The 12,255-nt window shown below is 51.5% G+C and overlaps 1 protein-coding gene across 1 annotated transcript; it reads right to left on the reverse strand.

Annotated features, from left to right (window-relative positions):
- Positions 1–17: 17 nt before the first annotated feature.
- On the reverse strand, positions 18–9,471 carry LOC121542736 (serine/arginine repetitive matrix protein 1; the record flags this gene model as incomplete). The annotated part of the gene is made up of 3 exons (XM_041852247.2): positions 9,276–9,471; positions 8,949–9,004; positions 18–3,545 (listed from the first exon to the last, which is right to left on the reverse strand). Coding segments are annotated over exons 2-3 (3,546 nt in total), but the record flags the coding sequence as incomplete, so codon positions are not given.
- Positions 9,472–12,255: the final 2,784 nt, after the last annotated feature.

Below are 12,255 nucleotides of genomic sequence, written 5' to 3' on the forward strand. Positions count from 1 at the left end.
CTCCTCCTGTTGAACCTGGCTGGGTTGAGGAGGAGGTGAGGGGGGTGGAGGTGGGGGTGGTGGGGGGCGTAGGGGTTAGGGGGAGGCAGGGGAAAGGAGGGGTGGAGGTGGGGGTTTGGGTAATGGGCCATGGTCAGAGGATAGCCTCTGTAGTAGCCAAAACCCAGAGGCATGGGGGTTGTGGAAGAGGTGGTGGAGGAGGACAGGGGGGTACTGAGAGAGGAGGGATGGAGGTGCCCTGTGTTACCCTGTAAGGGACACCTCCGCCCCTGGCCACAGTCACCCTGGTCTAGGGACTCACAGGGCTTGTTGGGACAGCCACAGCTCAACCTCCGCTCTGGCTTTCTGCTGCCATATGGCAGGCCGTGGCAGGGGTGGGGGTGGAGGGGGGAGAAGGAGGGATGAGGGGGGTAAGACAGGGGGTGAGGCGAGTAGTATCCACTCAAGTTGATTCTGTAAACGTTTGAGCGGAAATTATGCGATGACAATGAGGAAGAGGGGCGTCTTTTCTCCCCACTCTCATCGAGATCCAGTCTGGCCCAATCCCGGTGGCGCCCGATGCGGACCTCGCTGAACTGCCCAATAAGATCGTCCAGTTCAGACAGGAAGTCTGGGTCGTGCGCGTGCATGAGCAGGTGCTGGTACTTCCTCTTGCGTTTGTGTTTCTGTCTTTTGAGTGTGTTGTGTGCGAGGCAGGGGCAGAGGTCCAGGTGGGAGCGCTGGTTGTGCCCTAGGCAGGGGCAGGGGGGGCAGGTATAGGGGCATTCGTACCCCCTCCGCCTGTGCCTCTGTCTGTCTCTGGGTTCCACTAAGGCAGAAGGAGGGGTAGCAGGGTGTGTGTGTCTGGGGGAGGCGGAGGGGGCCGACACTCTGAGGGGTGAGGGTACAGGGGAGGGGTGTTCTGGTAACATGGAGGGAGACAGTTGTCTCTGACCCTTCAGGCTGATCCCCAAGCCTGTCTGGAACACTGACCTGGTGACCTCTGAGGTCATTCCCATGGTTACCCCCCCTCTCCCACGGCCCCTCCTCTCCCCCCGCTCTGAGATACTGTTGTGGTCCATTCCAATCACACTGTCACTAGGCAACATCTCCTCGCTGTGTGATTCGCTGATAGGTGAGGGTGTGGCCTCTTTCAGGTGAGCAAGGGAGACAGGCAGGTGGGGGTGAGGAGGGTGAGGAGGAGGAGGAGAAGAGAGTCTGCTGGAGGGATGGTGGAAGAGGGGATGTCGTGCCTGACCTGGAGAACTCCTCTTTAGGGAGGGAGAGAGGGATGAGGAGGAGAGAGGACGTGGCGATGCGCAGGAGGAGGAGGGTGAGGGGAGGGTGAAGGTGTGGGGGAGGAAGAGGGAGGGAGCTGGTTCTGTGAAGCCTCCATCACTGTAAGGGCTCTGGGCCCAACTGGAGTGGGTGAGAGATGGGGAGGGGAATGGGTGAGGGAGGGGAGGATGGGGCTGGGACTGTGGAGAGGAGAAGAGAGAGGGACCAGAGAGACTGGTGAACAGTGTGGACTGAGAGGCAGGGTTAGAGTTAGCTGGAGCTTTGGGTTTGCGTCCTCTCCTCTTCCCCATGTAGATGGTCCCCTTCTTACTCACGTTGATCTGGGGACCTAGGTTACCCCCAAAAGAGGAGGACAGGGAGGGTGCTGTAGCCGACCCACACACCCCTCCTTCACCCCCGTGAGAGTTCTCTCTACCTTCCCCCCAACCACACCCAGAAAGCATCTCCCTGAGTAGCCTCCTCTTCCTCCTCTTCATCTCTCCGATGATGCTCCTCATCCTCAGCTGCCTGTTCCCCTTTTCAGAGGGGAAGTCTTTACCCCCCTCCTCACCTCCAGAGGGGGTCAGGGTACCCCTGTTCTGGTCCTGGAGAGTCTGTTTGGGGAGGAGGGGGGAGGGGGGCAGCCGTTTGGGGCGACCTCGTTTCCTGGGTGTGGGGTTGGGGCTAGAGGGATTGGTGAGGGTGGGACTGTGATCCAGCACTGGGTTGAGCACATGGGGGTCCAGAGTCTCATCATGCCCATGAGGGAGCACCTCAGCTCGGTTAGGTTTGGGCAAGTGTCTGGGTGGAGGTTCGTCCATGCTCGAGGTTTGGGATTTGGGGCGACCCCTTTTTCTGGCCTGAAAGACGGGACGGTCAGGTCCAGGTGAAGGGCTAGGATCAGAGGTCAACAGGTGAGTCTGGGTGGGGGATGGGGGTCGCCCTGCTGGTCTGGGTCTCACAGGGGTGGAGGTAGAGGGGGAGAGGGAGGACGGACTGGGGGGTGGAGGAACGAAGGGGGCTAGGCATGACTCAGTTGACCGAAGGTTGGGTGAGTTGGTAGTTGGGGGGTGTCTGGGGGGGTAGTGGGGGTGTCTGGGGGTAGTGGTGGTCAGTGGGGCAACTAAGGGGGCATCTTGGGGGCCATCTGGGTTCTCTGCCAGTCTCTGTGCCCGGTTCACCAGCCTGGTCCAGCTTGGCCGTCGGGTCTTACGCTTCTTCAGCGGACGGCTGTCCTGCTCTCGGGAAGAGGTAGGAGGAGAGGAGGAGCGGAGAGAGAGAGAGGGAGGAGGGAGGGAGGTGAGGGGAGAGGAGGGGTTGGAGGGATAGACGGTGGGTCTTGAGGGGCCACCTGGATCATCTGATTCCCCTGTTCTGCTGGTCAGGTCTGGGTTTGGGCTGGGTGTACCTGTCTTCCTGCTCTGAACCTCAGACAACATCTGACACCTTGTAGAAGAGGGCGATTTATTCATCCTCAAGTCTCTGGGCTTCTCGCTTTCCTTGTCCTCTTCCCCCTTTCTCTCCTCCTTCCCAGTCATATCCCTCCCTCTCTCATCCATCCCAGTTCCCTCCTTCCTTCCCTCATCCATTGCTTTCTCATCTCTGTCCATCTTTGGACTCTCATTCCTCCCCCTGTCTTCCTTCCCTCTCCCCTTCTCCCCTCTCTTGCCCTTCCCTTTCTCACCCCTCGCTTTCTCATCTTTCTCTTTCTTCTTCTTTGCTTTCTCCTCTCTCCCTCTCTCATTTCCCACGGAGGACTGTGGTAATGGTCCCCTGCTCAGGCTGGTGAGGGAGGCAGCAGGACTCAGTCTCCCATCAGCCACTGGGGCTCCTCTCTGGTCTGGAAGTAGGGGTGTGGATGGGGGCGGTGTAGGAGGGCAGCTGAAGCCTGTAGTCCTGTCCTGGGCTGCAAGGTCAGCCCGATGGGGGCTGGAGGCTGGAGGTCTTGTTGTTGAGTTCACGTTAGTGGGGGCGGCTGAGGAAGAACAGTTCTGTTTGCGACCTTTGACCTTTGTGAGTCTGGTAGGACGGCAGGTGACTGTAGGTACTCCCCCCTTCAGCATACCTCCCTCACCATTAACACCTGCCTCACTGCTAGGGTCCTTCACCGAGGGGGAACGGGGTGATGAGGGAGGGGGGGAATGGGAGGATGAAGCCGTGGGGTAAGAGGGGGTTGCCTGATCCATTTGAGCAGGTGAGGGTAGTTTGCTGTGGGCCTCAGGTGGGTCAGGGTGCCTTGGTTTCTCTGGTGGGGTGTCTGACTTCTTATGGGCCAGGTTCACAGGGACCTGCTGGGATGAAAACATGGTTATAAACACATTGTTATCAGATCAGATTGGTCATTTATTATGTCATCTATCACTCAAGATCTAGGTAATTTACAGGTATTGATTTGTATATCTCCAAAAGAATCCCGGTTAGACCTATGATAGTTCTGTTAATGTACTAGCCCATTGCTATTTTCTAATCATTTACAGCATAGTGCCCTTGTTGACAAGGAAGTAGAGGTACAGTTGAAGTCGGAAGTTTACATACACTTAGGTTGGAGTCATTAAAACTCGTTTTTTCAACCACTCCACAAATTTCTTGTTAACAAACTATAGTTTTGGCAAGTCGGTTAGGACATCTACTTTGTGCATGACACAAATAATTTTTCCAACAATTGTTTACAGACAGATTATTTCACTTATAATTCACTTTATCACAATTCCAGTGGGTCAGAAGTTTACATACACTAAGTTGACTGTGCCTTTAAACAGCTTAGAAAATTCCAGAAAATGATGTCATGGCTTTAGAAGTTTCTGATAGGCTAATTGACATCCTTTGAGTCAATTGGAGGTGTACCTGTGGATGTATTCCAAGGCCTACCTTCAAACTCAGTGCCTCTTTGCTTGACATCATGGGAAAATAAAAAGAAATCAGCCAAGACCTCAGAAAAAAAATTGTAGACCTCCACAAGTCTGGTTCATCCTTGGGAGCAATTTCCAAACGCCTGAAGATACCACGTTCATCTGTACAAACAATAGTACGCAAGTATAAACACCATGGAACCACACAGCCGTCATACCGCTCAGGAAGGAGTGTCACGCCCTGACCTAGAAAACTCTTGTTGGTTGGGTCAGGTTGTGAGTTCAGATTGAGATCTATGTTATTAGATTATATGTTTAGGATCTAGAATGTGTATTTCTATATTTGGCCGGGTGTGATTCCCAATCAGAGGCAGCTGTCGCTGACTCGTGTTTGGCTTGTTAGTGTGTAGCCATTGTTTGAGTTTCACGTTGCGTTGCTTTTGTTGTTTTGTCAAGTGTTTATCGTCATTAATAAATATGTACGTATACCACGCTGCGCCTTGGTCTGACCCGTCTCTCAACGAACGTGACAGAAGATCCCACCATAAAAGGACCAAGCAGCGTGCCCAGAAGGAGCAAACGCCTGGGACTCAACAGGAGGTAACCTTAGTAGATGTCCTCCTCAGTTGGGGGAGGATTACTGAGGAGGAGGCCGTCCGTTATCGGGAGGCGATGAAGGAGAGTGTAGCCGATAGAGGACCCTGGGCGAAGGAGGAAGCCCAGGCAGGAGAGGAGAAACGGCGACTCATAAGGGCTCGGTCATGAAGAAAGCCAGAGAAGAAGCCCCAATAATTGTTTTGGGGGGGGGCACACGGGGTGGACGACGAGGCAGCAGGAGGCCGTGAAAGGGCTGACTATAGAGGAGGAGGCCACTATATTAGAGGTCCTCCAAGACCTGCGGATCGAGAGTTTAAGAGAGGAGGCCACCACATTACGGGGGCTGATAGGGAGAATAGAGCAGGAGAGCTCCCTTACAGAGGAGGCGCTGCAGGAGGCCCGTAGGGAGAAGGAAATAGTGGAGGCACTGAGAGAGGAGCTGGTCAGGCAACAAAAGGAGCGTGTGTTCATTGAAGAACCTAGGTATGCGGAGGTACGCATTCACAGCCCAGTGTGTCCTGTGCCAGCGCCCAGCACGTGCCGTGCGAAAGTGGGCATCCAGCCAGGACGGGTTGTGCCAGCTCTAAGCTCCAGACCTCCAGTGCGCCTCCACAGCCCAGTATGGCTTGTGCCAGCTCCTTGCACCAAACCAGTGGTGCCTGTCGCCAGCCCGGTATGCCCCGTACCTGCTCCCCACACCAAACCTGTGGTGCGCGTATCCAGTCCAGTAAGGACCGTACCTGCTCCCCGCAACAAACCAGTGGTGCATGTCGCCAACCCGGTACGCCCTGTACCTGCTCCCCGCACCAAACCAGTGGTGCGCATATCCAGTCCGGTACGGCCCATACATACTATCCGCACCAAACCAGTGGTGCGTGTATAAGCGGCAGGTAGCTTAGTGGTTAAGAGCGTTGTGCCAGTAACCGAAAGGTCGCTGGTTCTAATCCCCGAGCCGACTAGGTGAAAAATCTGTCGATGTGCCCTTGAGCAAGGCACTTAACCCTAATTGCTCCTGTAAGTCGCTCTGGATAAGAGCGTCTGCTAAATGACTAAAATGTAAATGTAAATGTATCCAGTCCGGCACGGCCCGTGCCTGCTCCTTGCACCAAACCAGTGGTGCGTGTCTCCAGTCCGGCACGACCCGTGCCTGCCCCTCGCACCAGACCAGTGGTGCGTGTTCCCAGTCCAGCTCCGGTCAGCTGCTCCACTCCGGAGCCAGAGCAGTACGCTCCACCGGTGCCCAATCCAGCTCCGGTCAGCGGCTCCACTCCGGAGCCAGAGCAGTCCGCTCCACCGGTACCTAGTTCAGCTCCGGTCAGCGGCTCCATTCCAGTGCTAGAGTAATCCGCTCTACCGGTGCCTAGTCCAGCCCCGGTCAGCTGTTCCAGTCCAGTGCCAGAGCAGTCCGCTCCACCGGTGCCTAGTCCAGCTCCGGTCAGCGGATCCACTCCGGAGCCTGAGAAGTCCGCTCCACCGGTGCCCAGTCCAGCTCCGGTCAGCGGATCCACTCCAGAGCCAGAGCAGTCCGCTCCACCGGTGCCTAGTCCAGCTCCGGTCAGCGGCTCCACTCCAGATCCAGAAGTCAGCCCCTCTCCAGGGTCGGGGCCTCCCACACCAGGGTCCAGACAGGGCTTGGTGCATCGCGGGAGGATTGCCGATCCAGGCCCAGACGTCAGCCCCTCTCCAGGTTCGGGGTCTCCCACACCAGGGTCCAGACAGGGCTTGGCGCAACGGGGAGGCAGAGAGGGAGAGGTCGTCACGCCCGGAACCGGAGCCGCCTCCGAGGCTGAATGCCCACCCGGACCCTCTCCTAATGAATCAGGTTGGTGCGGCCGGAGTACGCACCTTTGGGGGGGGTACTGTCACGCCCTGACCTAGAGAACTCTTGTTGGTTGGGTCAGGGTGTGAGTTCAGGTTGAGATCTATGTTATTAGATTCTATGTTTATGATCTAGAATGTGTATTTCTATGTTTGGCCGGGTGTGATTCCCAATCAGAGGCAGCTGTCGCTCGTTGTCTCTGATTGGGGTTCATACTTAGGTAGCCATGTTGCCTACCTTAGTTGTGGGATCTTGACTTGTGTTTGGCTTGTTAGTGTGTAGCCATTGTTTGAGCTTCACGTTACATTGCTTTTGTTGTTTTGTCAAGTGTTTATCGTCATTACTAAATATGTACGCATACCATGCTGCGCCTTGGTCTGACCCGTCTCTCAACGAACGTGACAAGGAGACGCGTTCTGTCTCCTAGAGATGAACGTACTTTGGTATGAAAAGTGCAAATCAATCCCAGAACAACAGCAAAGGACCTTGTGAAGATGCTGGCGGAAACAGGTACAAAAGTATCTATATCCACAGTAAAACTAGTCCTATATCGACATAACCTGAAAGGCCGCTCAGCAAGGAAGAAGCCACTGCTCCAAAACCACCATAAAAAAGCCAGACTACAGTTTGCAACTGCACATGGGGACAAAGATCGTACTTTTTGGAAAATGTCCTCTGGTCTGAGGAATCAAAAATAAAACTGTTTGGCCATAATGACCATTGTTATGTTTGGCGGGAAAAGGGTGTTGCTTGCAAGCCAAAGAACACCATCCCAACCGTGAAGCACGGGGGTAGCAGCATCATGCTGTGGGGGTGCTTTGCTGCAGGAGGGACTGGTGCACTTCACAAAATAGATGGCATCATGAGGAAGGAAAATTATGTGGATATATTGAAGCAACATCTCAAGACATCAGTCAGGAAGTTAAAGCCTGGTCGCAAATGGGTCTTCCAAATGGACAATGACCCCAAGCATACTTCCAAAGTTGTGGCAAAATGGCTTAAGGACAACAAAGTCAAGGTATTGGAGTGGCCATCATAAAGCCATGACCTCAATCCTATAGAACATTTGTGGGCAGAATTGAAAAAGTGTATGCGAGCAAGGAGGCCTACAAACCTGACTCAGTTACACCAGCTCTGTCAGGAGGAATGGGCCAAAATTCACCCAACTTATTGTGGGAAGCTTGTGGAAGGCTACCCGAAACGTTTGACCCAAGTTAAACAATTTAAAGGCAATGCTACCAAATACTAATTGAGTGTATGTAAACTTCTGACCCACTGGGAATGTGATGAAATAAATAAAAGCTAAAATAAATAATTCTCTCTACTATTATTCTGACATTTCACATTCTTAAAATAAAGTGGCGATCCTAACTGACCTAAAACAGGGAATTTTTACTCAGATTAAATGTCAGGAATTGTGAAAAACTGAGTTTAAATGTATTTGGCTAAGGTGTATGTAAACTTCCGACTTCAACTGTATGTAAATGTAATGTATTTCAGAGCTGCATAGTTCATTAGCATTAGTGGGTCAGAGAGAGGACAGGGAGAGGAAAGAGGGAAGGAAAAGGAGAGCAAACGAGAGAGAGATAAACAGTAAGGGTGGGGTGCTGGTGCAAGCCTGTTGAAAGAAAGCTAAAGGACACAATGACATAAAAACAGAGCGAGAGAGAGAGAGGAGAGAGAGAGAGAGAGAGAGAGAGAGAGAGGAAGAGAGAGCGAGGGGAAGAGAGAGAGAGAGAGCGAGCGAGAGGAAGAGAGAGCGAGAGGAAGAGAGAGCGAGAGAGAGAGAGAAAGAGAGAGAGAGCGAGAGAGAGGAAGAGAGAGAGGAAGAGAGAGAGAGAGCGAGAGGAAGAGAGAGCGAGAGGAAGAGAGAGAGAGGAAGAGAGAGCGCGAGAGAGAAATTAGGACAAAGTGGAGGAGAGAAGCTGAGGTGATGGAGACTGAAATGAGGTTGACACACCATGAGGAGAAACTGAGCTATCAAAAAAAAGAGCGAGAGAGGTGGAGAGAAAGATAAATGAGAGCAGGTAGAGGAAAGAGGGGAGGTAAAAATAGACCGAGAGAAAGAGACAGAGGAGAGAGAATTAGAGAGCGAGAGCGATCGAGAAAGACAGAGAAAGGCAGCTGTGCTATTGGTAGCTATAAATGCCCACTAATAGAGATGAGGAGGCTTGACATTTCATGCTTGTCCTGTCATTTGTGAGCTGCGTTGCTGCAGCCTGACTGGTGTATTTGCAGCTAAAGCAATAATCTACTCTCTGGGGTAGGTGATTGTCATAAGAGCTGATGGACCAATGTCTGGATCAGCTGCTAATAGTTGCTGTGCTGTGTGACTATTAATAGTCCTGTTCTCTATATTCTAATGCACCACTACACTACTGCTGCTGCTGTTTAAGTTTCTCTATCCAGACAATCACTTACTTCACCTTATTATTATAAACCATTAGGAACAGCGCTGAGTGTTCGGGACAGGATAACACGCCTGGTGGGGAATTAATAGGAAACACACATACTGTACATTAATTGTACACTAATGCATATCATGCATAGGCCTAGATAAACGTGTAATAATATACAATTGTGTCAAATGTGAATACTATAATATCCATGACTTTTCCTTCTCCACACTAGAGGTTTGTAGGGGACCCAGTGTACAAATAAAACAGAACTGAAGTACTAGTCAATGTAATAAATTAGTAGTAAGCGGTTAACAAGTCAGGTATTCAGTGAGGTAGTAGTGGTTCTCTTCTTACCTGTTTGGCTGGCGCAGTCTGAGGGTTGGCTGGGCTGGGAGTGGTGGTTGTAGGGGCTGTTGATGATGATGATGATGATGATGATGATGATGGTGGTGATGAAGGCGGAGGCGAGGAGGAGTGTATCTTCCTGGTCTGGGTGGTGTTGGGGTCCGACCCCTGGTTCTGCTCTCCGTCCCCCTCCTCCTGAGGGCTGTTCCCCTGCCCACTCCCCCCTCCCTCCTGATCCCCCCTCCCCGCTGCCCCCCTCCCAGGCCTCTGGTAGGTCCTGATGGTGGGTTTATACTCGTAGCCCTCCAGGGTCCTGGGGGGTTTCTTGATGCGTTTGGCCGTTTGGACTCCGATCCTCAGCCTCACATTGCCCTCAGTGCAGCTCCTCTCTCTGCCTGGGAATGGGAGCCGTCTCTGCCCTGCAGCGCCACAGCGCCCCTCAATGAGCACCTCCAGTACTGCACCACCTCCTCCTTCCTTCTCTCTCCTCTTCCGCTTCCCACTGCCTACCTCTTTCTCTGGGTACTGCTGTGGCGGGGCAGGGGGGAGGAGAGGCAGTGTGGATGGTGGAGGTAGAGATGGTCCCCCCTTCGCTCTCTGGTCCATCAGAGATGTGAAGGGGGAGGGGTGGGGGGTGCAGCACCCAGGGTGGGAGGGAACAGGTACTGTCCAGAGATGAAATGTCAAAAGGCTTTCTTGACCCAACTGTCCAGCGCTCTGTCCCTCTCTGTCTGTCAGTCAGGCTTGAGCTGAGAAGGATGGAGTGAAAGAGAGAAACAGACAGAGAGAGAGATTAGTCATTTCACTGACATCAGACATTAGTAGCAGAAATTCAACAACGACAGACGAAAAGTCCCCTATCAGCTTTACTGAAAAACAACAGAATGACAATCCAAATGTAGGGCACTTTACAAGAAAGTGAAAACACAGAAACTATACTACCTCTATGGCACTTCCTATAATGCTTACAACAGACGACAAAAGACACCAGCTAAATGTCAGCTTACATGTAGGCTATCTTCTGTTCTCCACTGCAGCTGACCACAGCATCACGCAGCTTGGCAGCCAACACTATACTAAACCCTACAACTGGAGTCAGCTCTCTCTCTTTCCCCCGCTCTCTCCGTCCAAAGTCCTGAAGAAAATTCTGCAATACAATTTCCGAAGCCGCGTGTGTATATGTATGTGTGTGTGTGTTTGTGTGTGTGTGAGAAGCAGATGGCAGTAAAGTCACTCAGGAGATGATTCAGATGATGACCTCACTGATGACCTCACTGAACAGAACCCCAGGGGACCAATCACACTCAGCAGAGCAGCCCTTTCCAAGAATGCCCACACTTACTGGAAAACAGGGGCCCTGTTCAAAATTCTTTAAAAAGGTATCATTCCTTCCTTGCTTCCTTCCTTCCATTCCTCACTCCATCTTTCTTTCTTTCGTTCGTGAAGTGATCACAGATCTAAGGGCTCATGCTCGATACCAACTTCGATTTCTCTCCACCCCACAATCCCTCTACCTTTCCCTCCTCCCTCCCTCCCCTCTACTGTAGTCCACCTCTTTCTTTTCTCTCTTTTCTCTCCAACCTTCTCTGTTTCATGTCTGTCAGCAACCCTTTGCATACTTCAATTCTCTTTTCGTCCTCTCTCTCTCTCTCTCTCTCTCTCTCAGAACAGACCACACAGTAAAATGGTCAACCAAGCACCAGGCACCGTATCCATGTTAATCAAAACCATATTTCCTCCCCCTCTTCTCTCCCGTCTTTTTCTCCTCTTCAACCTCAATCCCTCCATTCACGTCCTCCAGAACTTTCCCCTCCTCCCCTCTCAGTAGTGGTGTAACACAAATCCGTAGGAACGGGCAAAACGTATTTTTGGAAACGAGTGAATTCCTCCCCCTCCTCTGGTTTCCTCTAAGTCAAGTAAGCTTTTCATTTACTCCATTGTAAATTGACTTTTAATGTGACGCTAAGGCAAGTATCACACTCAGCAATAACGTTCCCCTGAACAGCCATACTTTACTCTCTGTCTCCCTCTCTCTCACACACTTGCTCTGTAGTCTCTATGTGCTGACCAATATACGCCAAGACAAACACCATCTCCTGTATCTCTCTCTCTCTCTCTTCCATTTCCTAATAAAACACACCCTGTTGTACATTCTTTACTCTCTATGGAGAGCCTCTTATGAAACAACTCATCTGTCTCTCAACAGTGCCTTGTCCTTGTCCTCTGAAGAGGCTTCCAGTCAGACCATGTTAGCATGTAGAGCTCAGTATCTCTCTGACTACTGGTCACCTCTACAGTGACCACTACTGTGGCCTGACCCAGATATAAGGACAGAGAGAACCCAGAAATAGAATGAGAGAGAGAGAGAGAGAGTATACATATGTGGAGGTCACAGTGACATGAAGACTAAGGAGACATGGTGAGCTAGAGTACAGTACAGTACAGTATAGTATAGTACAGCCCTGTTTGTCAATACAATGTCAAGTTGGCTAAATTGAGTGACAGGTTGAAATACCTTTAATTCTCAGAATATAGATTTATGGAATAGGCTACATTATGCGTTTAGATAACACAAGTACAAGTGCCATGAGTCAACAAGCAGGCCCACGCTTAGCCTACATGTAGATAAACTGAGGAAAGGGGTGTGGCCAATACATACTGGATAGACAAAAAAGCTAATCGTATTATTCACTATGACTAAATACTAATGTTATGACCCTCAGTCCTATAAACAGCCTGTCTGTCTGCTCCAGGGTATTGTCTGTTGTGCTAACTAACCAGCAGTCGACGGTATCTCAACATTAAAGGTAGACTCAGCGATATGACATAGATGCAGAAAGTAAACAGCATAGTGGGTCAATTTCCGCAACAACTACTGTAATTGAGCGTTGACGCGCGAGGCTCAACTTCTCCGCTGTTTTGGAGCCCTGGTTACCACGCTGTGCTGCTCATGGCAAAGTAATTTCACTCAGTCTACCTTTAAGCAGCA

The sequence above is a fragment of the Coregonus clupeaformis genome, unplaced genomic scaffold, assembly GCF_020615455.1.
Source record: "Coregonus clupeaformis isolate EN_2021a unplaced genomic scaffold, ASM2061545v1 scaf0341, whole genome shotgun sequence".
Lineage (NCBI taxonomy): Eukaryota > Metazoa > Chordata > Actinopteri > Salmoniformes > Salmonidae > Coregonus > Coregonus clupeaformis.